The 27,100-nt window shown below is 37.3% G+C and overlaps 4 protein-coding genes across 6 annotated transcripts; 2 read left to right on the top strand and 2 right to left on the bottom strand.

Annotated features, from left to right (window-relative positions):
- Positions 1 to 2,088: 2,088 nt before the first annotated feature.
- On the bottom strand, positions 2,089 to 4,779 carry LOC137745365 (putative galactose-1-phosphate uridyltransferase). The gene is made up of 3 exons (XM_068485312.2): positions 3,884 to 4,779; positions 3,280 to 3,573; positions 2,089 to 2,603 (listed from the first exon to the last, which is right to left on the bottom strand). The coding sequence occupies exons 1-3, from the start codon at positions 4,373 to 4,375 to the stop codon at positions 2,337 to 2,339; spliced, it is 1,053 nt and encodes a 350-aa protein (XP_068341413.2). The 5' UTR covers positions 4,376 to 4,779; the 3' UTR covers positions 2,089 to 2,336.
- Positions 4,780 to 9,187: 4,408 nt separating this feature from the next.
- Positions 9,188 to 16,344, top strand: LOC137744921 (casein kinase 1-like protein HD16). The gene is made up of 17 exons (XM_068484738.2): positions 9,188 to 9,466; positions 10,213 to 10,675; positions 11,004 to 11,129; positions 11,228 to 11,301; positions 11,452 to 11,521; positions 11,604 to 11,659; positions 11,809 to 11,880; positions 11,989 to 12,083; positions 12,240 to 12,303; positions 12,389 to 12,518; positions 12,625 to 12,843; positions 12,935 to 13,065; positions 14,287 to 14,461; positions 14,562 to 14,652; positions 15,361 to 15,518; positions 15,635 to 15,823; positions 15,998 to 16,344. The coding sequence occupies exons 2-17, from the start codon at positions 10,262 to 10,264 to the stop codon at positions 16,055 to 16,057; spliced, it is 2,124 nt and encodes a 707-aa protein (XP_068340839.1). The 5' UTR covers positions 9,188 to 9,466; positions 10,213 to 10,261; the 3' UTR covers positions 16,058 to 16,344.
- Positions 16,345 to 17,884: 1,540 nt separating this feature from the next.
- LOC137745711 (chromatin-remodeling complex subunit) lies at positions 17,885 to 21,283 on the top strand. The gene is made up of 5 exons (XM_068485711.2): positions 17,885 to 18,151; positions 18,513 to 18,694; positions 18,946 to 19,013; positions 19,624 to 19,782; positions 21,078 to 21,283. The coding sequence occupies exons 2-4, from the start codon at positions 18,520 to 18,522 to the stop codon at positions 19,753 to 19,755; spliced, it is 375 nt and encodes a 124-aa protein (XP_068341812.1). The 5' UTR covers positions 17,885 to 18,151; positions 18,513 to 18,519; the 3' UTR covers positions 19,756 to 19,782; positions 21,078 to 21,283.
- Positions 21,284 to 21,534: 251 nt separating this feature from the next.
- Positions 21,535 to 26,471, bottom strand: LOC137745710 (glutamate dehydrogenase 1). 3 transcript variants are annotated; one of them, XM_068485709.2, is made up of 10 exons: positions 26,204 to 26,471; positions 23,840 to 24,030; positions 23,596 to 23,709; positions 23,255 to 23,476; positions 23,023 to 23,097; positions 22,778 to 22,894; positions 22,418 to 22,668; positions 22,253 to 22,328; positions 22,073 to 22,159; positions 21,535 to 21,980 (listed from the first exon to the last, which is right to left on the bottom strand). In XM_068485709.2, the coding sequence occupies exons 2-10, from the start codon at positions 23,945 to 23,947 to the stop codon at positions 21,795 to 21,797; spliced, it is 1,236 nt and encodes a 411-aa protein (XP_068341810.2). In that variant the 5' UTR covers positions 23,948 to 24,030; positions 26,204 to 26,471; the 3' UTR covers positions 21,535 to 21,794. The 3 variants fall into 3 exon arrangements, with proteins under 3 accessions (XP_068341810.2, XP_068341811.2, XP_088537326.1); XM_068485710.2 differs by lacking the exon at positions 26,204 to 26,471 and adding an exon at positions 24,188 to 24,301; XM_088681200.1 differs by lacking the exon at positions 26,204 to 26,471 and adding an exon at positions 24,209 to 24,300.
- Between the last annotated feature and the right edge of the window lie 629 nt (positions 26,472 to 27,100).

Raw genomic sequence — 27,100 nt, 5'->3', positions numbered from 1 at the left:
AAAGGTTATTTGTTTTATGCCATGCATCATATAAATGTTGTTTACGCATCATTGCATGTATTAGTAGTGGCATACATATATATAAATGTGTATTTGGTGCTGTGGACGCACAGGTAAGTGTCAGGTAAGTGGTATTCATGTGGTTATGCATTCCTGTTTATTATGCAATAGTAGTTTGAGATGCTTAGAGAGCTCATAATCTGCACCCCCGGTGTTAGTGCTCCCGCCCAGAGAGGGGCAGAGTCTTTCACGTGATGTTCACCCGCACCACACGCTCGCCTTGGATCCAAGTTAGGTGCAAGCCTTGTCGTGCAGACCACATTAGGTGGTTCCGACTCGTAGGTGACCCGCGATTATTCGCATAGTCTTCACGTGATCGTAGCACTAGAGCGTATGTATTACACCCAGTCCTGTCGTACAGACCACGTTAGGTGGCTCCGACTTGTGTGCAGATTCAGATGTTGAGTTGAGATTGGAGCTCTATAGGCAGGGGTACATGTCATGTTAGGTGACTCCCGGCTGCCAGATTATATGTTATTGATGTGAATTACGCTTGAGCATTTATATTTGATTATGAGATTCTGTTGTGGCATATTATGAGCATGAATGGCATATCATGGAGCATGATTGACATATCTATACATACGTATATATGTTCATTTTCTGGGAAGTATATTGGTTTTACGGCGATGGGTTAGAATGTATTTTGCTAAAGAGTTTTCAAAGAACTTTGTTTTTGCCCACTCACGCTTTTGTTTTTGCACCCCTCCAGGTTCTAGTGGTCTAGCAAGTTCGGTGGTTTATCCCAGAGGGCGTCCCGGCATTTCTGACAGACATTCACCATTGTAGGGTCACCTTCGGGTGTACATATGTCGTATCTTTTCCTTTTGGACTGTTGTAGACTTGCTCTGAATTGTGTCTCACATACACTAGTACTTTGTATGCTATTAGGTTTTTAATTATTAGTACTTTTATATTACCTTCTCATTAGCTTCCGCACGCGCACATGGTTACGTCACCTTCGTGTGACGGCCAGCACGCCCTGATCTCGGTCGGGGTGTGTCAATATGGCCATGTACTATTCATTAAAATATTAATATCTTGGAGAATCTTGGAGGGCCAGAGGGCTAAAACGAGTCATCTGGCCAGCCATCGGTTGGAGATGGTCTTACAAATTTGGATTTGGACATTGATTTTGTAGAAGGATGGTTTGAAGGCTTGAGCCGGAGACATTTGAGCGTCATTAGTTCGTATTTAAAACGTATTGTGTTAAGGTTATCAACTTTGAGATGTACGATTGATGCTCCGAATTTGTGTTAATTTTGGTTCCAGAGTAGTTTTAATTCTAATACGTTTTTGTGATCGAGCGAGTGCAAAATCTGCATAAACGCTCCACATTCATAAGAGGCTACAACCCAACTTCAAAACTTGTACTGTCAGTGCGTGCCATCCCAGTACTACAGTTCAAAGTTCATCTTCCAAGAGCTAGATAAGCCAAACCTCTTGACAAGGATGTGATCAGTGTCTCTTAAGTTGATTTTTATAGAACGAAAAATATTATTAGACTGTAATGGTAATTGCTAAAGACGAAGAATAAAAACCGTTGTGATTACATAAACCAAGTATCTTCAATATGAAAGTGGTGGGGTTTCCCTTTGGAGAAGAATTGCAACACTAATTATTCTTTGATTTGAGCCCCATTTTTAAACAAATAAAAACTCGGCTTTTTAGCCAAAATGGTTCTATAGCCCTTGACATTGACATAACTCCTAAATTTGGTCCCTGAGATTTGAAATCGGTAGAAGTAGTCCATGAGTTTATCCACCATCAATAATTTTGGTCTTTCCGTAAAAAACTCCATTAAATAGGAACAAAATGACAAATATACATCATTTTAACCCATTATTTATTAAATTGAGGGTATTTTTGTCATTTGAATCCTAATTTAATAGAATTTTTCGCGGAAGAACCAAAATGATTGATATTAGACAAGCTCGAAACTACTTTTATCGATTTCAAATCTTAGTGACCAAAATGAGATGTTGAACCATTTTGGCTAAAAAGGCTAAAAACTCTTGCACATCAACCTTTTTGGCGAAAGAAATCCTCACACACCTTAATATACACAAATATACATTTTATCATCATTATTCTTTATAAGACAAAATAAAATAAGGGTTATTACCAATGTGTTTTGATCCAATAGACAAATACCATAAGCTTCTCATACAATTAGATAACACATTGGTTTTCTCGTAGAAATTAGTAATGGTTCTCACATTCAATTTCTTCTAAAAAGAAGGTATGAATATGATATTACCGGACTTCTTAGACCTTCATACCGAAGGTGAGACTTTCACTTCCCTCAAAACTTTTGCAGCATCTTCGGGGAATACTGGGTTTATGTAACACCCAGTTCCAATTTCAAACCCTGCCGCAACACCTAATTGAGGTACGATCTGCAAGAACCAATGGGAGTGAGATAACTGTGAAGCACTATCCCGAAGAGGAGAAGTCTGAACCATGAAATTGAACGGCGGATTGTTCAACTGCAAAGACATCTTCCTAAGCATGAGTTTTAGGAGCCCTCCAAGGTCAACTGCCTGCAAAGTTGCATGTAGCTATTAAGCAAACAATAAATGCATTTAAAGGAAAATATTTACATCATCAGATGCGTTGAATGCGCCATCTACGAGTGTTACGAAAAATACAAGTTTTTACATTACGGTACCACACACATATTAAACTACAAGAAAAAAATGTTTTGCCAATTATTTAGTACTGCAATACGAATATGCAGAATTCTAAGTGCTACAAATTTAAACGATTCCAGCTAAAATAATACCCTTGAGCGCATCTTTGAAGATCTAATTTCCTTAGGCCTCCTTCAGATCAATTCTTTTCAGGTTTGTTTTCTAGACAAAGACAAAGTCCTACACCCTTAAAATTTGAACGTCATGCTATCCCTATTATAGTCTCTACTACAATACCGGAAGCAACTCCCGGCCATTGATGTTTAATTCACATAACATGTTCGTTTCTCAAAACTTGGCTGTTATAACATAAAACCCCTCCGTATTTACAGATGGTCATGAGGCCCATATTATGCAAATAACTGTTGCAAACAAGAAACCCAGCTAACAGTTTATCCACATTGCAGGATGAAAGTAGCAGAATTTAAGTGATGATCACCCAAATTTACACACTTCTACCAAAATTATACCTATGCTCTCTAATTAATATTTCAGAATAAAAAGGATGCTAACTCGGTTTAAATACCTTGTCGGCGTCTAGTTCATGGAAATGAGGAGAGTGATCGAGAGGAATAACCCATATCTCAAATGGAAATGTAGCAGCAAACGGTACAATTGAAACAAAATGGGCTGAAACATCAACCAACAGATCCTTTGAAGATTTGAATTCACAAACGCTGCAGTTCCCAGTCTGATCAAAATACTCCTTCATACTGTCAAGTCGGGCAGCAACTGCAGTTGGAACAATTGGAAGTGCCATTAACTGACTGTGAGAGTGGCTCATTGATGCCCCAGCCGAAGCACCATGGTTCTTAAACACCTTCAAACATAAACAACAAATCAGCTTAAATGGAAAACGGACTCAGATACACTTTCTTTCCTTTTACAAAATATAGGATGAGTACACTAAATTCTTCTAAACTACGGGGAGGGAGATTCGACTGCTCTAACCAACTTGGCTAAACCCCTGCCTGCAAAAGCACATTTACTTAAAGGCTTATGCTTTTAGAAAGACCCAAATCTCCAAATGCAAACCAGGCAGTAAAGTCCATATAGAACTAGAATTCTACTGATTAATAAGAAATAAACTAAACTCGAAATTCTTAAAAAGTGGAAGGCCGGAAACCAACCTGGACGTATCTGATGACATCGTGGATCATAAGCTGCCGGATCCTCGTCGTGTACGCAACAAGAATCTCGCCGATCTGTCTCGCCGACAAATCGGAAAGCTGAACGGAGTGAACAGGGGTCTCAATCACCACGTCGTGGAACCCAACCCCACTGATCACGACCCGACCCGGACCCGAATCGGAGTTCTGGTGTAACGGGTCTTGAGCAGAGACGACGTCCATGTCTCTGCTGAGGGCGGGGTAGAGGTTCTGGATGACCCGGATTGTCCAGTCCGGATTGTCGGGCGGGATCCGGAAGATTTCGGGAGCGCACTCGTGCTCGTGGCCGATGCAGAAGGGGCACTGTTGTTGTTGGTCGGAGTTGGGGTTGATGGGGGACTTGGATTTGAAGTCGGAAGGTCGCTTGGCTCTCGCGGGTGAGAATATCACCCACCGCTTCGTCACTGAGTCTTTCCTCAGTTGCGGGGTTCGAGCTGCTGAATCTGATGCCATTGCCTTCCCTCTGTGTCAGTTAGATGCCCTCTTCCTTAATCAAGCTTTCCCTTTGATGAAGATGATATTCCAATATGATGAACAAACAACGCGTTGATTTGGTCTCGTTGTTTTTCTAAACCGCAACCCACATTTCCTAAACCAACTCCCCCGTTCGCTTTTTAAATTATAATTTATCTTAATATACCTCATATGTATTTTCCAATATTACTTTGCATCCCATAGACTTTGTGTCAATTATGGCTTTTTGGTTTCGTTTTCTAATGATTTTGGGATTTCTCCAATTGGGGATCATTTTTCTCTCTTGCGCATAGTACCTTGAATTTTTCAAATCTTTTTTGGATGAATTCGGGGTATTCTCGTACGTAGGCAATGACTAATCTCTCGAGCCGAGTCAGAGCCCCATTTCGGGGGCCCCGGGGGGGGGGAGGTGGAGGTAAAGCTTCCAATGCTGGCTTCTCCATTCATAAGGTAAGGGAAACAAGCTCATTACCACTTTCAAATCCTTTTCGATCACATGGTAAGCAAAGTAAATAGAAATAAGATAATTGTATGAGTTCCTTCGTCTTTTGGTTGGTTTAAGAGCCCATTGGAAAGATTGCGGTAGTGTCATTTGGTGCTGAACATTAGGTTTCTCATCCACCATGTTGGCTTCCTTTAGCTTCATCTATACGAGTTACATAAAATAATTCAACAATTGTTACTATTTAAGATTGATGTTGGATTGCCTCGTTATAAATAATTTTTTAAAGAAAAACTCCCGATACTGTCCACTTTAATGAAAAATCATATTTTTACACTAAAAAGTCAATCATGGTACTATTCACTTTACCCTTTATTTTATCATTATCATTAATACTCAAAGTTTTCAAGTAATTTTCATTAATTTTCTTTTTTTCTTAATGTATGCAGATTTTCTCTTTTAAAATTTCGTTAGGCTTAAATAGTCATTTGGTATGTAAGTTATTTAATAAACAAATTTTAATTTTAACTTCATCAATGATGTAGGATCATCTTATAAAATGACGGGCCTTCTTGCAAGCTCTCCCTCCACGTTGTATGACTGTTGGTCGTGGATCAAGGGTGCAACGGGCTCAGGATTGCAAGGTTCCAATACAGAGCTTAACTCGAATTTCAGTTACAAACTGTGATCTTTGGTTCATATTGGGCGCCATTCAATTTGACATCGTTATGGAGGACATATCTTAGCTTCGATCATGCCACTATGTGTTACAAGTTACAATCACTAGTCAACGCTTAGTGAGTAAAAACTAGTATTTTCTTGAGTTTATTTAAGTTAGTTAAAACAGTGTACCGTCTGACACACCCCGACCGAGATCAGGGCGTGCTGGCCGTCACACGAAGGTGACGTAACCATGTGCACGTGCGGAAGCTAATAAGATAGTAATGTAAAAGCACAAATAATTTAAAAACTAGCATGCAAAGTACTAAAACAAGTGCTAGCGTAAGTGAGATACAAATTCAGAGCAAGACTACAGCAGTCCAAAAGAAAAGTTGCGACATAAGCACACCCGAAGGTGACCCTACACTGGTGAGTATCTGTCAGAAAAACCGGAAGAACCCTCTGGGAGACCACCGAAACTGCTAAGCAACTAGAACCTGGAAGGGCGCAAAACAAAAGCGTGAGTGGGCAAAAACAAATCTTTTCTAAAACCATTTAGTAAAACACAATCTAACCCCTCGCCGTAAAACCTGTATACTTCCCAGAAAAATAAACATATACGTATGTATAGATATGCCAGTCATGCTCAAGAATATGCCATGTCGGAATCTCATAATACAATGCAAGTGCTCAGGTATAAAGCATGTCAATAACATGTAATCTGGCAGCCGGAGTCACCTAACGTGACCTATACGGCTGCATATAGAGCTCAAATCTCAAAATCAATAACTGAACCTGCCCACGAGTCGGAACCACCTATAGTGGTCTGTACGACAGGCCTGGGTGTAATACATATGTACGCTATAGTCCTACGATCACGTGAAGGCTGTGCAAATAATCGCGGGTCACCTACGAATCGGAACCACCTAATGTGGTATGTACGACAGGACTGTGCACCTAACTTGGATCCAAGCTGAGCGTGTGGTGCGGGAGGTGAACATCACGTGAAGGACTGTGCCCTACTCTGGGCGGGAGCACTAACACCGGGGGTGCAGGTTATGAGCTCTCTAAGCATCTCAAACCACTACTGAAATGTAAACATGTATACTACTTACCTGGCACTTACCTGTGCGTCCACAGCATCAAATATGCATATGTATATGTGTACCACTACTAATGTACGCAATGATGCATAAACGATAATAATATGGTGCATGACATAAAACACTTAACCCTTTTTAAACCATTTCTGGGAAAAATAAATGTATATAGGTATATACGGAAAACAAAAGCCCACTCACTGGTAAGTGGAAGGGTCGTAGCCCCCCTGCCTCGAGTGCGCACGCTCGTCCTCGGAATACGTGTCACCTATATGCGAAATAACTATAAAAATGTTAACTTTAAAGCACATAACCTAACTTTCGTAATAACTTCTCATACATTGCTCAAAATGGACAAATGAATATACCAACGTGCTCTACACAACCTCAGGATCACAACCATAATTTTAGAAAAAATTTCCTCCGCCGCACGCGCCCCCACGCGCAGGCACGTGCGGTGCACACGGACGGCGTCAACTGACGCCGTGAGGAATATTCCATTAGTTCTAACGGATTCCGTCAACGGCGTCAGGAATATTCCGTCAGATTTGACGGAATATTCCCTCACCTTCTCCGACGAAGTCGCAGGCCCCGGAAAACTGGGAAATCTTAAAACCGTGTTTTCTCACTCATTTTTCAACCATTTTCCACGATTCTTGAACCAAATTGAAGCTTAAGACTAGTAGAACAACGTTAGACCACTTTTAAAGCCTAAAAACCACGCGATCATACCTGTCTCCAAACTCAAAAACCGGCCAACTTCGAACCAGGTGATTCCGACGCCCACTTCCGTCCAACTAAGTACTCCGAGGCTCCTTGGGACACCACCAAGCTATCTATGAACTTAAAAATCCCAAAAACATGCTACAATAAGTTTGCATGAACAGTACACAAATCGGAATACCTCGAATCGACGTGAAAACGGTGATAACCTTACCTGAAAATGGTACGTCTGTGCTCCTCTCAGCCTCACGAGTTTGAAGGTGTAGTTGGTTTCCTCGATCTGCTAAGGTTTGAGGGTTCTTGGTGTGTGTTCGTACGTTTATGGTGGATGAGAAGGGAAAGGGAGCTCGGGGGAGAGAGAGACAGACAGGGAAAAGAGACAGAGAGAGACAGTGAAGGTGAGAGTGTGTGTGTGTGGTCCAGCACCTGCCAACACCACACCAAATGACCAAAAACATGACGAAACAAACTAGGGGCAAATTTGTAATTTCACACGTACGTTTTAATAATCCCGGGACTGGATGTCACACCGTCTCTCTCTTTAACATTTAAGTTCGAATCATTCGTCTATTATTTAAATAAATTTAGTGTATATTTATCTTATCGTGTGTTGAAAAGAAAAAAAAACAGAAAGACAATTGGATAAATTGTAATTTTTGGTACAACTACAGAAAGTGTTCGAGAAGGAAACCATGTGAATATTGAGAACATTTGACCAAGAGATTTTTATGCTCTTGATGCTGATGGCTTGATAATCACTTTTAACATTTAGCTCTACTTTACACCAGTGTATATCTGTTACTTCCAGTCAAACCAACTAATTTTACATTTGGGACTTTTTTTTATTGAAATTATTTATTAGGGAATTTGGGGAAGGCAGAGAAATTACTTCTCAATCCTACAACTCATATCATATGTGTGTGGTTGGTAAAAAAAATAAAATAAAGGACTATCACCAATCAAATATGATTTATGAAATAAAATTAAAAAAAAAAGTAGGTCAAGCAATGCAAGGAGTATTGTGTAAACTCACAAGCACTCATGTAATTGTACGGTCCTGCTTTCTCCTTAGCTTGAGGACCAAATATGTACTAGTCATAAGATTATATTAGTTTAGATTCAAAGATTTAAAAATTTGACAACTTAATAAAGCAAAACTAACTTAAAATCCATGATTAGGAAACTAGTTTCTTGTTTTGATTTATTAACTTGTCAAGTATTTTGAAATTTCCATCTAAACTAATTTACTTTTGCGGCAAATATACATTTGGTCTTTACACAGATCTTCGAAATGAAAACTTTAGAACAACACGACTTTGTAATTGTAATTTTGGAATTTGATCAGGTCAAACTGTGTCTAACTCATATTTTCTTAGAATAATAATAACATATAATTTGGAAAAAGGAAAAGAAAATAATTTTAAAAAGGAGCTTTTGGTTATTACAAGGCCACATTTTCATGTTCCATGGCTTTGTCTTTCCCATATAAAAATACAAAACCACACAAGAAGCTTATTCGGACACCACTTCACACCTTCGCTCATTTTTAGACACATCAGTTTTGAAATTTAGATTTGGAACCTCACCCTTTTTTACATATTAAGATATCCATGATACTCTACTCCTATTTATTTTCTAGAGATCAAGAGAAAAAAAAAAGACATAATCGTAATTGGAACTCTACCGCAACTGTGTAGCATGATCCACATCTTTAAGTTTAAGTTGCTCCACTCAACTAGATGTCTAGAACGCACTACCACCATCAACAAAATATGTTATTTAATTTTCTGAGGGAAAAAACATAAATGAAATGAAAATGTAAATAATTATAATTTGTTAAGAAGAAAAGAAGAAAGAAAAGTACTTAAGGCAAGGCAGGGTGAGGGCTTCACCTCTATTTATAGCCCTCAAAGCATACAAGTCTCTCATTACCAAAAAAAACAAAAATCTTTTTGAGCTTGTTTCTGATAAGAGAAGGGAGAAGAAGGGAAAATGTGTGTGCCTCTGTCGCTTTGTTTTCACTGAACAACACAACGACGACGACGATGACGACGACGATCTGCTCCCTAAACCGATCATCGCCCTTCTGAATCCGTTTCGGCCTCTCATCCTCCTCCTGCTTTCTCCGTTTTCTGGAGCCGATCGGTGAGCAATCTTCATTTTTTGTTTGCTTTTTATTTTGCCTTTTCATTTCTTCAACTGTTTCGATGATCGCTTTGTATTCAAAGTTTCCTGCTTTGTTTCGATGATCGGAGTGCTGTTTGCTCACAAATCGATCTGATTCGGATGTTTATTCGTTTTGTTCATCTGATTCATTCGTTGAATGTGTAGCTGAATTTGTATTTTTGGTCAGAGTCATCGTTGTGGGAATGCTGAGTTTGGTGAAGTTTCGTGCTTTAGGTTGAAGCTAATGACTGGATAGGAATTGACCAAAGAAAAATGACCGATTAGGATAAAGAAACAAAAGATATCACAGAACTGGAAAATCGGAACGGATTCATTTTATTAACATTATTTGGGCATTTGCCTTTCATTTGTTGCGTGGCGTTTGGAACTTGGATCTTTCAAGCGATATACACATGCCCATTAATATTATATTTGCTGTTTCAGTACCCTACTTTTCCTCTATAGGCACCAATTGAGGCAAGCTTCACAGGATTTTTTTCTTGTTGTGTTTGTTTTGATTTTCTCGATCAATCAATGTTGTTGCGGTCTTGTTGTTGTTCTTAGTATATTATTGTATGATACAGCAAAATTATATGGTCTGGATTGTGCCTGCAATGGGGTTTAAAATTCCATTCATGGTATTGTTTCAGTTTTATGCTTGTTAAGAATAAATTATGTTTTGTTTAAGAATTTTAGTGATTTCTTTCCTGTTGTTTATGTTCCAGAGTATCCTGAAGGGATTATTGGGTGGAATGTGATTTGCATGGGCTGAGGATGCCAGAGTTGCGAAGCGGAGTGCGCAGATCAAAACGGCTTGATGATCTTCAGCCTTCCTCACAACCACCAATTGGTCAGGCTGAAAATTGTGTACTACCTGCCCAGAATAAACCTCGGAGAAGAGCAGGTGGTGGTAGGGGAAGAGGTGGTAATGCTGTAGCAAAGGGTCCTTCACCGGCAATACCCACTAGGCAGACTGCAGCTGGTAGAGGTCGGGGCGTTAGGTTGATAGATTTAGACCCTGAACCTTGCGAGGTCCGTCCCGAAGCTGCTGCTTTAGGAGCTGCTGAACCCATTTATAATCGTGCAGACGTTGTAGCAGATAAAGATATTGCGATGGAGGGTGGTGGAAGTGCGGATAAAATAGTGGGAGGTGAAGAAGAAGCAGGCGGGACTCCTGTTCCTGATAGGGTATATAGCCTGTACTTACTACTTTTGATTGGGTCCGTTTTTGTCTCTTTAGAGTTTTAAACACATATTATTAATTCCATTGATGTGGGACTACTAATTGTAGAACCAGCTGTTATGACTAAATACTCTGGTGACTATACCCTATTTGGCTGATCATCAGCGTTACAAAAAAACAGTTCTATGTTTCCGAATCTAATTGTTCCAGTGACGTGGATGGCCAAATAAGAATATAACCATTCTCTTTAAAAGGAATGGTACCCTTAATAAATGTCTTGTTGCGTATATTGTTGCGTATACAGAAATTAAGCGTTTCGGTTGCTTGCTGCAGGTACAAGTGGGTAACTCTCCTGTGTACAAGGTAGAAAGGAAGTTGGGTAAGGGTGGTTTTGGTCAAGTTTATGTTGGCAGAAGGGTTAGTGGTGGCACTGATAGGACAGGACCTGACGCTATTGAGGTACCTAATCTGATTTTTTGAACTTCTATTTTCTTTTTGGTTACAACTTTTATTTTCTGAATCACAAATATTTGATCTTTTTTTTATTCTTTTTACAGGTTGCTTTGAAGTTCGAACACCGAAATAGTAAAGGTTGCAATTACGGCCCTCCTTATGAGTGGCAAGTTTATAAGTGAGTTTTGTATTCTTTGTTTTTTTTCCCCCCAGTATTTTACTACACGATTACATATAACTATCTTTAAGTTTGTCTGCATTACTCTTGAAATGTTTCGAATATTTCTTCTGATTCTTGTGGTTATTTTCATCTCTTTAACGTTAATAGTAATCTAAATGGATGTTATGGAATTCCTTGGGTTCATTACAAGGGTCGCCAGGGAGACTTTTACATTCTGGTAAGATTTGATTTGGAGTTCCTTACTGTCTGACTGGAGTCCGAACTCATGTACATTGTCTGATGGGTCTATTATATTTCAGGTCATGGACATTCTTGGACCCAGTCTTTGGGATGTTTGGAATTCTCTTGGGCAATCGTAGGATACATTCTCTCTCTCTCTCTCTCTCTCTCTCTCTCATGCACACAATGGACACCCTACAAAACCTATATGAATATATGCCCCAACATCTCTTGTGTGCATCAAAGTTTATGCGGCCGTTTAATTCATTATTATGTCTGCAACAGGATGTCTCCAAATATGGTGGCATGCATTGCCGTAGAGGCAATATCAATTCTTGAAAAGCTTCACTTAAAAGGGTTAGGTTTATTGGAAACTTGAACTTATAATCTTACGTGTATACAACTTTTCAACCCTCCCCAGGCTTTGCTACCAGTTCTTATCATGGATTTTTCATTTCAAATTAGGTTTGTGCATGGCGATGTAAAACCAGAGAATTTTTTACTTGGTCAACCTGCTACTCCTGATGAGAAGAAACTATATCTTATTGATCTTGGATTGGGTATGCCGCTCTTGTGCTTCTTCGTCTCAACTTCACGCAAACTATTTGTGTATTTTGCATGGTCATATATGATTTGTTTCCTATTTATTGTAAGTCCTATTTCCAAGTTTAGTGTTTAATAGGTATCTTATATAAATATTCTAATTTTGTTTTCAGCGTCTAAATGGAAGGAAGCATCTGGTCAACATGTTGAATATGATCAGAGGCCTGACATATTCAGGTTTGTAATGTTAGAACAATGGTCTTACATGTGCTCAGTCATCTTCCGGATGGCCTATAAATATTGAAATTTCTACTTTTGGCAGAGGAACAATAAGGTATGCAAGTGTACATGCACATTTAGGTCGGACTGGAAGTCGAAGGGATGATCTTGAGTCATTGGCATACACATTAATATTTCTCATAAAAGGAAGGTTACCCTGGCAGGGTTATCAGGTGAGTCATTGGCATGCACATTAATATTTAAATGCATTTTGCTCTCTGTATTCTGGTCTCATATAATGCTAACAACCTATATTATTGTTTTTGCTTGAAATTACAGGGGGATAACAAGAGTTTTCTTGTTTGTAAGAAAAAGATGGCCACCTCTCCAGAGTTGATGTGCTGCTTCTGTCCTCCCCCATTCAAACAGTTTCTTGAAGCTATTACAATTATGAAGTTTGATGAAGAACCGAATTATGCAAAGTTGATATCCTTCTTTGAAAGCTTGATCGAGCCATGCCTGCCACTAAGACCAATTAGAATTGATGGAGCTCTTAAGGTGCTTTTGGTTACTTTTCCAAACTTTCTACTTTAATCTTTTTTTGGATATTCTTCGAACGTTCTATTTATTCAACGTTCTGCATAAATAGGTAGGACAAAAACGGGGAAGAATGTCTATAAATTTGGAAGAAGATGAACAGCCGAAGAAGAAAGTTCGACTGGGTAGTCCTGCTACCCAGTGGATTTCAGTGTACAATGCACGTCGTCCAATGAAGCAAAGGTGAATTATACATTTGTTCAGTCTGATTTCCCCTAATATGTGATTGTGCAGTGGAATTCTCCTACATTATTTTTTTTTTTATAATTCTCATTTTCATATGAACATGCATTATTTCCATATTGTAACATTGATAAATGGTACCAGCAGCAGTTGAAGTATTTTCAATGTTTGATTTTCGTTGAGAAGGTTGTTATACAGTTTATCAGTCCCAAATGGGGTATGAATTTGAGAATAGTTTTCATTATCTTGACTGCTAGTTGTGCATAAGCAAATTAGCTAACTAATGGAAACTGGCAGTGATATTCCTTTTTTGTTTCCCTGGCTCAAGTGGTGGTGGTCTGTTACTAGAAATATCTTAAGTATCAGTTTAACTGACCTTTTTCTGAAATTTGATCTGAATTATACTGCTGCCTACCTAATTGGAAAACATTATTGCTCTTAAATAAATTATTCTTTATTGGTTTCTAGTTATGGTTTAAATTTTAATCATGTATAAAGTGAATATGAAATACGAGATTTCAATTAATGAAAGCATGTGACCGTAAATTACTATTTTCATCTTTTACCTAATATTGATATCCTCAAATACTTGTTTATTTATTTGGTACCTTTTGGTTCTGTTTGTCGTGGTTCTTAAAAACCGGTTTCCTATGTCTTCTGACCTGTACAACTTTAATCAATTTAGTGGATAAGCTGCACTGTTGTTGGTTAGAGGGAAACAACAACCTTTTATGCCCTTGTATATTGTCACAATTTGTATCAGGTCCCTGTATTTTAAGTTTCAACAAAGACAAATACGGGGAAAAATGGAAAAAGATAAGATACTTGTGTGTTAAAGTGTAGTTCCATAAAATGTAAATGATACATGGACTTCTCTTAAACTACATTAAATTGTTTTGATTTTGTTCTTGAGATGCATGATAATGATGCTTCTGATGTGTATGTATATAAGAATTACTGACTTAGTTGTGTACATTGCAATTGTTGTGTGCATTGTGTAATTGCTTAATGCCCATTTGTTGTGTACATTGCAATTGTTTTCTTGCATGGTATTTTTCACTCTTTGTAAGGAAACCAAGGGGCATGGCTTGGGCTCAAACCTAGGATGGCCTGGGCTTGAACCTAGAATGACCTCTGGAGTGAAGTGGTGTGTCACCAAGGAGGTGCCCCGCATAAATTTTTCTTGCATAATATTAAGTAAGCCTCTTACCGGACATGTAGGTATCACTACAATGTGGCGGACTCAAGGCTGCATCAGCATGTCGATAAGGGTAATGAAGATGGATTGTATATCAGCTCTGTAGCGTCTTCATCAAGTCTATGGGCCCTAATCATGGATGCTGGGACATGTTTCACTGCCCAGGTTTATGAGCTGTCAACTGTCTTCCTGCATAAGGTTAGCATATGAAATGAGTATATTCGATCATCTTGTATTAGTAATGTAAGCACATCTTGAAGTATTTCTTATCCTTGTTATTTTGTTTGGTTCTGGACAGGATTGGATCATGGAACAGTGGGAAAACAATTTCTATATTAGTTCAATAGCTGGTGCGGCTAATGGGAGTTCCTTGGTTGTTATGTCCAAAGGTTTGCATATATTTATACCTTTGAAATTAATATTTAAATGATTATGAGATTGATTTTTTGTATGGAAATGTGTTGTGTGCTTATATTATACACTTTTGTGGCACTGGTTAATCGTGAAATATGTGATATTTCTTATGTTTCCGAATCCCTAATCTCTTGTTTCTCTGATGTTGTCCTCAACTGGTTTTTGGATCCATTGTGGTTTGTGGATCGGAATGCTTTGATTAGTCAAGGTTCTATATGTCTAGAATTGCCATTGGATCCATTATTGTAATGTCTGAACCTTAGTTTTAAATTGTTGGAAAGAAAACACATTGAATGAAACATAGAATAAGTGCTGTACTTGATTTTAATGAACGTTGATATGCGTTTTGAAATCCTCATCCTCCTGGTTGGGGAAAAGTGGCTAGCCACCTACACGTGACAAGTTATACTTATGTTCATCCCCACCTTTATGGTTGTTTATCACCTGCTTAATTCGGCAATACATCTTATGAGAACCCGTGAACAGAGTTGTATTTAAGTTGGCATAGTAATGAGCACATGGGAATGTATGTTTTTGCGTGTTATAAGACGCTTGAGTATGGATTTTGATCATCTGCATGTTGTGCTGGTAAATGAAATATTCAAACGGGAGACCGTTGTATTTTTATGTAATACGGACCACTGTCCTAAGCACTGATTTATGCTGTATGGTGTTGTATATAGGTACTCCATACACCCAGCAGTCGTACAAAGTAAGCGAATCTTTTCCCTTCAAGTGGATAAATAAGAAGTGGAAAGAAGGTTTCCATGTAACATCCATGACAACCGCTGGCAATCGCTGGGGTGTTGTTATGTCCAGGAATGCTGGATTTTCGGACCAGGTATATTATTACTCGAGTCAACTCTGTAGAATTCTTGTACTTGTAAATTATTTTCCTTCTGTTTTTTTGAAGATTACTCATTTGCCCACTTTTGCATTTTGATTTGAAAATACAAGGTTGTGGAGCTTGATTTTGTATACCCAAGTGAAGGCATCCACAGGCGATGGGAAAGTGGCTACAGAATAACATCTATGGCTGCCACTGCTGATCAAGCAGCCTTCATTTTGAGCATACCAAAACGCAAGTTGATGGATGAAACTCAAGAAACTCTGCGTACCTCCGCCTTCCCAAGCAGCCATGTAAAGGTAAGAAACTGTGTGTCTCGTGTTAGTTTTCTGTCATTCTTTATAATCTGGGGCTCAAATGTCTCGGCTTACCACCATAGATGAGAGGTATTACTATCGAGGCATATACATGACAATTTTCACTGACGCTGGATTCTGCGTAACTTGGGTTGTTTGTTTGGTTTGTTTATGCAGGAAAAATGGTCAAAAAATCTCTATATTGCATCGATTTGTTACGGACGGACTGTTTGCTAATTCGTTGAGTGTATATGTGGTTTATACCTGAAAAATGCAAGTGAAGCTTTTGAGAGCTTTTCACAAGTTGGTCTTTGAGTAGTTGGATAATCCTTCCATTCCCTGCAAGTAGGAGCGAAATGATGGAATTACATTTGGAAAACATGTGGCCGCAACCAACAAGCATGATGTATGTTTGTATTGCTTAATCTGTTTTGTGTTGGATTGAAAGGTGGTAAATAGAAGCATAACAAACTTGTTTAGGACTTGCCTGCAAACCAATTTATGGATACGATCTGGATTGGCAATTCCTATGAATTTTAAGTACTTGATAGTATTTGATTAATCTTAAGAAAAGGAGGTAAAGTAATCAGATTTGATGTCCCAAATTTAATCATTCAAGTTCACTCTAAGACCAACTCAAATGGTGGGTTAAAAGTTAAATTACACCCTAAAATTTCCCTCCAAACGCATTCTAACCTAAGGGGAAATTTTGAGCTAAATGCTAAACCAATGCTAAATTTCTCTCGAAATTTAGCTCAGAAATCGGGGTAGACTCTACTTAATATTTATCAGAATTTAAATTTTTTTAAATTAAAATGTTCATAAAATTAATTTACGATAGTCTACCTATTTATTTTAAAAAAAAAATTAATTTAACAAAAAAAAGAGCCTAAATTCATTTTTTAATAATTCCCGGCTAAAATTTTAGAGTAGAATAGTTGGAGTAGAAAAATTATTTTTGGGCTAAAAGCTAAATTTTTTGGGTTTAAAAATTTGACTTTTAGCCAAACCATAGGAGATGGTCTAAACAGAGCAATTCCTTCCAGCACGCGTCAAACAGCGTTCGAATCCGTCCAAGACAAACGTATAGGTAGACCCAGCATATACTGGTACGATTACTTGGTACGAGCAATTTAGTATTGTCGTTTAAAGGTATATTTTCTTATTATTTTTAAGTGAGATTTTTAATACAAATTACTATTGTAATCGGGAAGTTTAGCCGAAAAATTAGTATAGAAAATGATATACTTCAACTAAGAGTGTTTTAGTAATTACATTGATTTACATTCTAATTCAAAGATTCTGATTCAGAGAAATTAGGAAGCAGTTCATATACCAATTCTATTCTGATTTCAAAAGATTTTAATAAACAATTTAAACCAAAATTCAATTCTAACTACTCTCCGTTCAAACTCCTTATCAATTCATTTTCTCTTAGTTTAATTATGGATTAGTAAACGAGCCATTAGAATTATTAAATTCTTTTTAAGATGTTACTATTAGCATTGCAAAAATTTCTTTCAACACTATTTTAAATATAGATAGTTTGAAGTGCACATGAGAATTTGAGTCTCAATGATCGCTCTTTTCCTTTCGGCTGCCAACAAAGTTCAAATTTTTTTTTTATTTGTTAATTTCAGGCCCAAAATCACCTAAATCAAACCTTATAAATTGAAAAATGCTAGGCATATCACATCTTGTGCCTCATTTAATGTGGCAAGTGACGTGTATATGTCACGTCAAGTAATGAATTTGTATTATTAGGTGTTGATTGTATACATCACTTGTCATATGAGATGGTAAACCAATGTGATATAAATACGTGGTTTCCCTAGTATTTACTTTATAAATTTCCCCAATTGGTTCTATTTTCTCTCTCGCCTTATAGCTAAAAGACAAATAAAATAGCAACGTAAGATGGTCGGGAAAATAGAACAAGTGGTGGGTGAGTATAATACTACTCTACGATTATTTCTGCAATATGAACCATGCCGAATAATTATATTGTAATTAGTTTAATTATAATTTTGGGTTAAAACTGATATAATCCGACTAAATTTACAGGCCTTCGATATTGAGGACTGAATACAAAACTGGGCTGTGAAATTGACAAAAGGCATGAAAATGGACCCCCATATTATCCGACCCAAAGTCCAAAATAATTCATCACGCGTTGCCGGACCAGACCAGAGCAGAGTCTGGACACACTGGTGTGGTGTAGCAGCTTCACAATCACACCAGAAGAGCCGAGCGTTGTCTCCGTCTTCGTCATCTCTCTCCAGCAAAACCAAAAACCAAGAATTCCAGCGGCATCGCATTCTGAATCTACAGGTACATACATGAGATAAAACGATTCCTTTCCTTTGATGTTTACACTGATTCAATTTCCTTACTTGTTTCTCGTTGAATTTTCCTTCTTTGTATGAGATCCCAAATTAGCGAACAAACTATAGCCCTTAGATTGTATATGTTCCAATCAACAAGGAGAACCCAAAATTTGAGTCTTTAATTTTGGGCGACGGCTAGGTTCACTTTGATTAGTAAACTCAGCTAGTTGTCCGATCCAACTCAGCCCCATTTTTGTATGGACCAGAGTGGTTCTGTAATTTTTGGGGTTAGGAAGATAAATAATTTTGCTCTTTGTTAATTTTGGTATAGAAATTAAAACGGGGTTTTGATTTTATTTTGCAAGTGAAAATATGGAGCCGGAGGTGGTTGATGCAGAGCTAGTGTTGCCAACCCACTTGAGCTTCAAGCGCATTCAGATGTACGAGAAGTATCCAAAAGGCCAATCAAGAGGGAGACATTGGAAACATCTCAAGCAGATCATTCAGGCTGAGAATTATCAGAATTACCCACCTGATGAACCAAATTGTAAGTTATACTGATATAATTAGTTTCAAGCTTCCACCTTTACCACCTTGTGCAAATTCTTATTCAAACTGAAAATCTCTTTGCCATTGAAGAACTAAGTATGTTCTTTACTATGACTGTAATAACGCTTAAGAAATTACTTAGTTTGTAACTTTGTATAGATAAATGTATGTATTTTAGCTTTGTATTTTAAGCATAGTACTGTCAAGTGTTGTTCTCATTTAGTTTTTCTTAATGTCCCATGCTTGCAGATGTTAATATAGAATCCCCGCCCTCTATGCATCCATGCAAGAAAATTTGTGATATAACAGGATATGAGGTATGTAAAACTTTTGCCAAAATTTGAAAATTTGATTTAACAGTACCAAGGTTGGATTTTTTTTGTATTTATATCATAAATTTCAGATACTCATACGAGTTTCGTTCGTTGATTCAGTGTCCTAGAAACCTGTCCTTTCATTCACTATAGCTACATAGTTGCTGGTTAATTACTTTCCAGACTTTCTTTCTGTTAAAAAAAAACCCTCCATGCTACCCATTCTGTTTATTTAAATATTTGAGAGTTAATTTCATAACTGAGGCAGGCCAAACTTGTTCAGGTTGCCATCTGGTCTGCCGTCGGGCATCAATTAAATTTAAAATTAATGGCCCAAGTTTGATGAAAATATCTTTGGACTCCTAAACTTATAATAGTTGATCAAACTTGGTTGATTTGAGATCCAGCCAGACATTCATATATGTTGCCTGTTATTTTCCCTTGTTGTATAGGGTTGATTTGATCAAAGGTTCTAAAGAGATATTCTCTGCGAGACACATTCCTATTGATGTTAAGATAAACTGATTAGTAAATGTTTAAAGCTTTCCTATTCATTCTTTACATCTTTCGTCATCTTCACAGTGGAGATTGATGCTTTTTTTCCATCATGCAGGCACCTTATTATGATCCAAGGACCAACCTCCGCTATGCCAATACTGATATCTTCAAGCTCATAAGATCACTTCCAAATGAATATGTCCAAAGATATCTGGCTCTCAGAAATGCTGCCGTGGTTTTGAAGTAAACATTCGACATTTTCCAGCTTCCAAAGGCAGGATTCACTTTTTCTCCACTTCTATTATATAGAAAGCATGTATATACAGATGATGGCACTTGGGCATAAAAATGCAAATTAATTCATTTTCATGGTCTTAATTTCAGGAAGAGGGGCATAGGGAGATTATAGAGTAGCGTTTTGGGATATTTCTTGCGTTGTCATTTCAATATTTCCAGTTTCTTAAAAATCAATTTCTTGTGAGTGAGAGAGAGAGAGAGAGGTTTGAACTTTGTTGTTAACTAACGGAACTTGATATTGGTTGGGTGTAAAAAGAGATGGGAGAATTAATTGGTTTGAGTTCACCATGAGTGAAGATATTTTGGACATAAATATTGGGTCTAGAAACAAAAACTAAAATCACCAAGAAAACATAGGGATGCAGAGAAAATATTGGTGGTAAAAGAAACAAAATTGCTCATTAACTTACTAGTGACTAGTTAGCGCTTAGACACTTGTTTAAAGATTGAAGTGACTGATGAGAGGGATGGTATTAAGCCTTCCTCAGTCCATTTGTACTCCCTGTAGGAACAGGGGTGGAATAATAAGAAGAGTTATCCATTTATCTCTAATATTATTATCTAATATTTAGTAAGATACCCGTGTAAAATGATAGATGCAGTAGATCCTCATCACTGTTCGTTTAGATTTCTTCCAGTGTGGTGTTGCAATAGTCTTTGTGGAACCACATAAGCTGTTGCATACTACTTTAATATCTACATGAAGTCAAATTAGTGATGAATGTTCAAAATATGTTCTGGGTTTTGCAATAACCTTGGTTAGGAACTTAGGAACTTGAAAATGTCATTTAACATGATGCAAACGAATCATAGTTTTCTTGTTGGAAACTTGTCATGGAACTGGGGTTATCTTGGTTAGTTGCACTATCTATGGCTGACGGCTGATGTTAGTTTGATGTGGTTTGCTAGTTAGGGATGAGAACCAGTGAAACATTAGGTGAACTTAAGGAGGTTTCTTGCAGCAGCTTGCTCCTTTGTTACACACTTTTGATTTTGTTTGTGACTCTGTTTTGCAAACAACCATCTCATCTTGAGGGCATTGATGTGGGCAAATCTTTGAAATCTGATGTTACTTTTTTGGCCACTAGCTTCTGTACTCGAGTCGAGCATCATCAATTATTGCTATTTGGTTCTTCTTTTTTAATTGCTGCATTGTCTTTGCAAGATTAGTTTCTCTCATGCTGACATTATAAGTTAAAACACAATTTCAGATCAGAAACTTTGCACCCGCAGTATATCGTTTTTTTACTTTTTCATGTTTCTTTGTTGTAGGTGGCTGAAGCACCCAACTATACCCAAAGAGCACTGGGTGTCATGGAATTCTATCATCTTCTAAGCCGTGTAGATTTCATTTGTCGTATTAATTACTAAGAACAATGCCCTTTCTATTCCCTCCCTACTTGTTTCTAATATTCCGTTTTATTTTGTATACATTGACCGCGTATGCGCAATATACTGATTGAAATATTGATGAGGTAGTCTAAGGTTTCAATAGTTACTACATTTTGTTTTGTACAGATGGTGGCCCCAACCGGCCTAAGAGTACGAAATACTGGTAGAAAATTTCAAGTAGGACTCTTGTTTTAGTTTTGAAGATTCCTTTGGAAGAAAAACATGTAACTTGGCCGTTGTCTCGGCATGCTAGAAATTTAGTTTGGTAGGGTTTCTGTATAGCCGACTCCACTTAGTGGAAAAAAGTTTTGTTGTTGTTGGAACAACCGCAAATATGTACAAGAAAGAGAGACGAGGCATTATTTTAAACTGTAATATATGAGTTTACACAAGTTACTCAAGGTGGTTCAGCCAGTGGCAAGTAGCAAACAAATAAACTACTTGCTACGTTGCCAATTGGGAGGCAACAGCAATGGCAGTTGAAGTTATTTAAATGCTACGTACGTACGGTATCAAAATACCAAATCAGTAAAAACGAAATGGAGTCTCATGAGAGAGCCCTCATCTTTATTCAGTGTCTCAGGCTCAGGTTCAGTCTCAGGCCTCCCACCCTCTGAGGACAGTCGCCCTTGCAACGCGGTTAACTCCGAGCGTGAAGGCTCCCATCCGGAGGTCGCAGTTATGGGTTTTGCACATCTCCTTCACACCTTTGAAGCCTTTGATCATGTATGTCTTGAGCTCATTGTTCACCTTCTCTTCATCCCACAAGAATCCTTGAATGTTCTGCAATTTATATATGCATAACCAAATTAAGTAGCATGGCATGAAAAGTTAAAACGTTGTGAAAATATGTATGTGGGGTATATGGTATCTACCTGCACCCACTCAAAGTAACTAACTGTAACTCCTCCTGAGTTTGCATATATATCAGGAAGAATTACAACACCCTTCTTTGACAGTATCTGCAAAATATTCATTTTAACCAATTAAACATTACTGGTGCTTTAATTGTCCCATCTTAACTCTAATTGTCGAGCAATTAGCGAAGCACCGACCTCATCAGCCTCAGGGTCAGTGGGATGATTAGCCGCTTCGATTATAAACTTAGCCCTTATGTCATTTGCATTTTCCCTAATTCCAAAACAACAGTTGGAGTTTCATTATGTTTCGAAAATCTTGATGTAGTTTTCGACTGCTTATTAGAATTAAGCAGTACTTACTTGTTGATGACACCTCCGAGGGCTGCTGGAATGAGAATGTCACAGTCTTCAACCAAGATTGAGCAGGGTTCTATTGGATCCCCACCATGGAAGCCCTTGACTCCCCTGTTGTCCTTGACATGCTTGACCAGGCTTGGAATGTCAATTCCTTTGCTGTTCTTTAGGGCTCCAGTGATGTCACTCACTGCAACTATTTTGCCACCACTCTCATGGATTAGCTGGGCAGCCCATGAGCCTACGTTCCCGAAACCCTGAGATCGATAGTCAACTTAGACAACAAGTTAATCAATAGAAATCTGATCTAGGTTCAAGTCTCAGACTCTCAGCATCATAACCCTTTAGTGATCAGTATAAGTTCACCTGTATGACAAACCGTTGTCCGGAGATGCTCTTTCCATGCTCATTGAGTAAGGCCTCAGTCGCAAAAAGTACTCCTCTTCCGGTTGCTGCATCTCTTCCTAGTGATCCACCAAGGTCCTGATTTGCAAGAAAAAAAACAAATAAATTACGGAATTTTATGCAAAAAAAAATAAAAAAAAAGCAAACAAAATTTAACTGAATGAAAGAGGACAATTTACTGAAGCGACTTTCCATGATTTACTTACAATAGGTTTTCCAGTCACTACTGCAGGTGAGTAGCCATGAAACTTTGAGTACTCGTCTAGTATCCATGCCATGGTCTGTTTAAACACCAAAAGACCGAAAAGATCGAGATGAGAAAATTGTTAAAATACAGTTCAAAGTTTATCTGACATTCAAGCTGATCAACTTGATAACCAAATTCTTTTGTAATAAAATCTCTTGAACAAAATTAATGGAAAATGTGGCGTGCTCAACCTGTGGACCTGTCCCCATATCTGGTGCTGGAACATCGGTGTGGATTCCGATAAGATCGTGTATCTTTTGTGTGAAGACTCTGGTGAGTCGCTCTAGTTCGGAAAGACTCAACTCCCCTGGATTACATCCTATACCCCCTTTGGCACCCCCATATGGGATGTTGGCTACTGCCGTCTTCCATGTCATCAGCTGTGCTAAGGCATTCACCTCATCTGGATCAACCTACATTTTCCATAAAAGGATCCATAACAATTAAAGACAATTTCATGGCTGCGAGTCTTGATATATGACAACCATTCACATTTGTCGTCGAAGTGGAACTTAACAACGTATGCATATACCTCTGGGTGATATCTGATTCCTCCCTTCATGGGGCCTCTAGCATTGTCATGTTGAACCCTGAAGCCAACAAATGAAGCCAAACTGCCATCGTCTTTCGGTATGGTACACTCAACCTGCACCGAAGTATATAGGTCAAAAGCAACGAAAGGAGAAAACTCAATAACCACATTAGTTTTAGGGTCTGAAATATACCAATAATTAAGGGTAAGGATTATACAGAAGGGAGTTTATATGCAAAATTACCTTGATTTCCCTAAATGGTATAAGTAAACTTTTCTCAAGCTTGGAGTCCAATCCCAAAAGCCGAGCAGCCAACTTGAAGTTTCTGTTCGTTGCCACTAATGCATTCATCTTGCTTCCTTCTTCAAGTGTCTGTCTCAGAAGCTAAAAGCTGCTACTTCAATTCGCTTCTCTAGCTAGCTGTTATTACGAACCTAGATATAAGATGGAGAAACATACATCAGTTTGCACTCTATAACAAATTTTCAAGGTAAATGACCATTAAGGATAACATTTCAGGAACTTCAACCCTAGCATGCATATGCATATTATATATTTTATCAGTCCAAAAAATAAAAATTGTGCTAGTACTTGCTGACAATTCGCTCTTACGAGCATGGAACCGGTTCTCCGGACACACACTGCTTATTTGCTACTTAATCAACCTGAAGATTCTTACACTCATGGTACTTGATTATGATTAGCTGCATTAGCTATATACACAATTAGATTCCAATTAAACAGCAGCACTAAGCAGTTCAACTGTAGTATGTGCTCTATAATTAATAGATTAACAAAAAAGGAAAAAGCAACTCGCAAAGAAAGTTCTCATGCCACTACAGGAGAAAAAGGGGAAAGCTCATATTAAGGAAAGTATTGATGTGAAATTAAAATGTTAAATTTCATTTTTATAGCTAATGTGACAAAATATCCTTTCGAAAAGTTTCATATTCTAACCGAAATATTAAATTAAAATGTTTTTTTTTATTATTTATAAAATCAAGTGGGTTAGAATTTAATAATAAAATATCAATAAATGAAGAAGAATAAAGAAATATGTGAGCCTATCATTAAAATAAAAAAAATAAAAAATTTGACGTTGTCTTTAAGTTTGGTAGATAAGAGGAGAATGTTAATCCATTTAGGATTTTGACATCTCTTTTGAAACCAAAAAATCGTTTCTTTTTAAATTTTTGTCAAAATAATCCACATAGGATTTTTGTCAAAACAATCCACATAGGATTTTTGACATTCTCTTTGAAAATGCTCTTAAACATTAATCGTATTATACATATGTGGACCCCTTCAACTGTGATGATAAATTAAAAGTTGACTCGATGATTTGAGAGTGATGCCACTTTCTTAAATTTCCAATTAGTGGAATATAATATGGATCTAGCTAACTAGTCTTGGAATTATGATCCGTAATTCAGAAGAGTATATTTGGAAGTGGCTGAAAATCAAAGAGAACAACCTAAACTCTTCCAACCACATATCTGCCGCACTCAATAAATTGGGAGTTGGATATATTGGTGGCTTGTGTTACTGGGAATATATTTTTCTGTATTTCAGCTTCTCCTATTGCAACGCACTTGTTTGCGCATTATATTTGGGAAAACAAAACCATTGCAAGCAGTATATATATACCGATCGTTTCATGTACATTTTCTTCTAGGGATGTTATCAAATTATATCAATCACATCATATTTTAGATACATGATCAAGCATTTATCAATCTAACAAAATTCATATATCGTTATACAAAAAAAAAAATAAATAAATAATTGATCAAGCATTTATCAATGCTCCTAATCAACATATTAGCTAGGATAAGATATTCGACTATCATTTATCAAGTAAATAATTAATGTATGTGCACATCACGACACAGCACAACTACTATCTTTTCATTTTCCAAAAAGCATGATTCCATGCGCAGAAAAACTTATGAGATCGCTTTTATCTCCAAAGAAAAGAAAGAACAAAAATGGAAGATGAAAGAAATGGTTCTCAGAATTGTGGAAACATAAGGATCAATAAGCCATATAAACAGCAAGGTTACCCTTGAGCATTTAAAAATTTACAGTTCTAGCAAATTTTATACCTAGATAAATCTTCGTATATAAATACTAGGTACGTTTTAATACATAAGAATTAGCCTTTTATTACATGTAATTCTCTAACATGTCATACTTTTGAGGAGTTAGTATCACTGTTTTCACCTTCTATTTTCCATTTCCATTTTCTTTATTCAAGAAAAGGTACGTGCATGTACCTTTTTGTATACGTCAACTCTTTTTTGGTACTTACTTCATGTATATGTACCATTACCATGAAAGAAAAAGGAACTATATTATTGCACAAACCTTTTGCTGAAACGGAAATATAAACATGGACTCATGACCTGGATAGCTACGTGCATGCAAGTAATATTATCTTTCAGCAAATTAAGTACGAAATTGGTACTGATGATGATAAATTCACGAGGGTTCCAAAACCAAGACAGATCAATAGCCAAATAATTGTGAGATTAGTGGACTTCAGAGAGACAAGGAACTATATATATATATATATATATATATATATATATATAGGTTTATACATACACTGGTTAATCAAGAGAGAGAGAGAGAGAAAGAGGCGGAGAGATCAACAGGAGGAACCCGAAATGCAGCCGCAGCAAAAACTGATCAATCGAGCTTAAATGGTGTAGTTGAAAGACTCTACTCAAAAGGGTCAAGAGAGGCTGATGGAAGTCGAATTTTAAGCGTGGATAAAAATATATATAGATGTCAGTGTTGAACATGTGACTAAAACCGAGAGGATTAGGATAAAAGAAGAAGGGAATTGTTATTGACACTTTAAAATTCTCATTCTACACTTCAAACTTTCTATATTTAGAAAGAAAAATACACTTATGGGGAATGTAGAATAAGATTTTTGGAGTGTCAATAACAGTTCCTAAGAAGAATCCAATTCTCTATCTATATTGCTACTATGGAATCCCATATTCTTGAGAGTTGAGACGTGTGTGTGCTCATATATAATATATGTATGTGTGTGTGTGTGTCTATATATATATATATACATATATATATATATATATATATGTATATATATGTATATATCATTCTGCAAAGTGTAAAGTGGTGACGGTGATGATTAATTCCATCTAACAGGACAGGAATACGAATATATACGATGCCCCTGCCCCTGTAGGATTTTGCACCACTTGGATTCCTACACACGATCCACACTTGACACTGCCACCTTCCCTTTCATTTCCACACACACCATTCTTAAATATTCAGTTTTACAATAAAAAGGACAAGTTTCAATTATTATTTTCGTACAATAAAACTATGTTAAATATAAATCAGGTGACAAATATGTTCCCACTTGGAGAAAAGACAAAGTATTATCTTTAGTAGCAATATTATACATGTGTTATAATTTGTGTAGCAATAATAGATGAACAGGTAATTTACAACTAAGAGAGAGTG

This window comes from Pyrus communis, chromosome 12, assembly GCF_041283825.1.
Source record: "Pyrus communis isolate YQ-2024b chromosome 12, ASM4128382v1, whole genome shotgun sequence".
NCBI classification, from domain to species: domain Eukaryota; kingdom Viridiplantae; phylum Streptophyta; class Magnoliopsida; order Rosales; family Rosaceae; genus Pyrus; species Pyrus communis.
The sequence above is the reverse complement of the archived record's forward strand: the minus strand, read 5'-3'. Positions and strand labels throughout refer to the sequence as shown.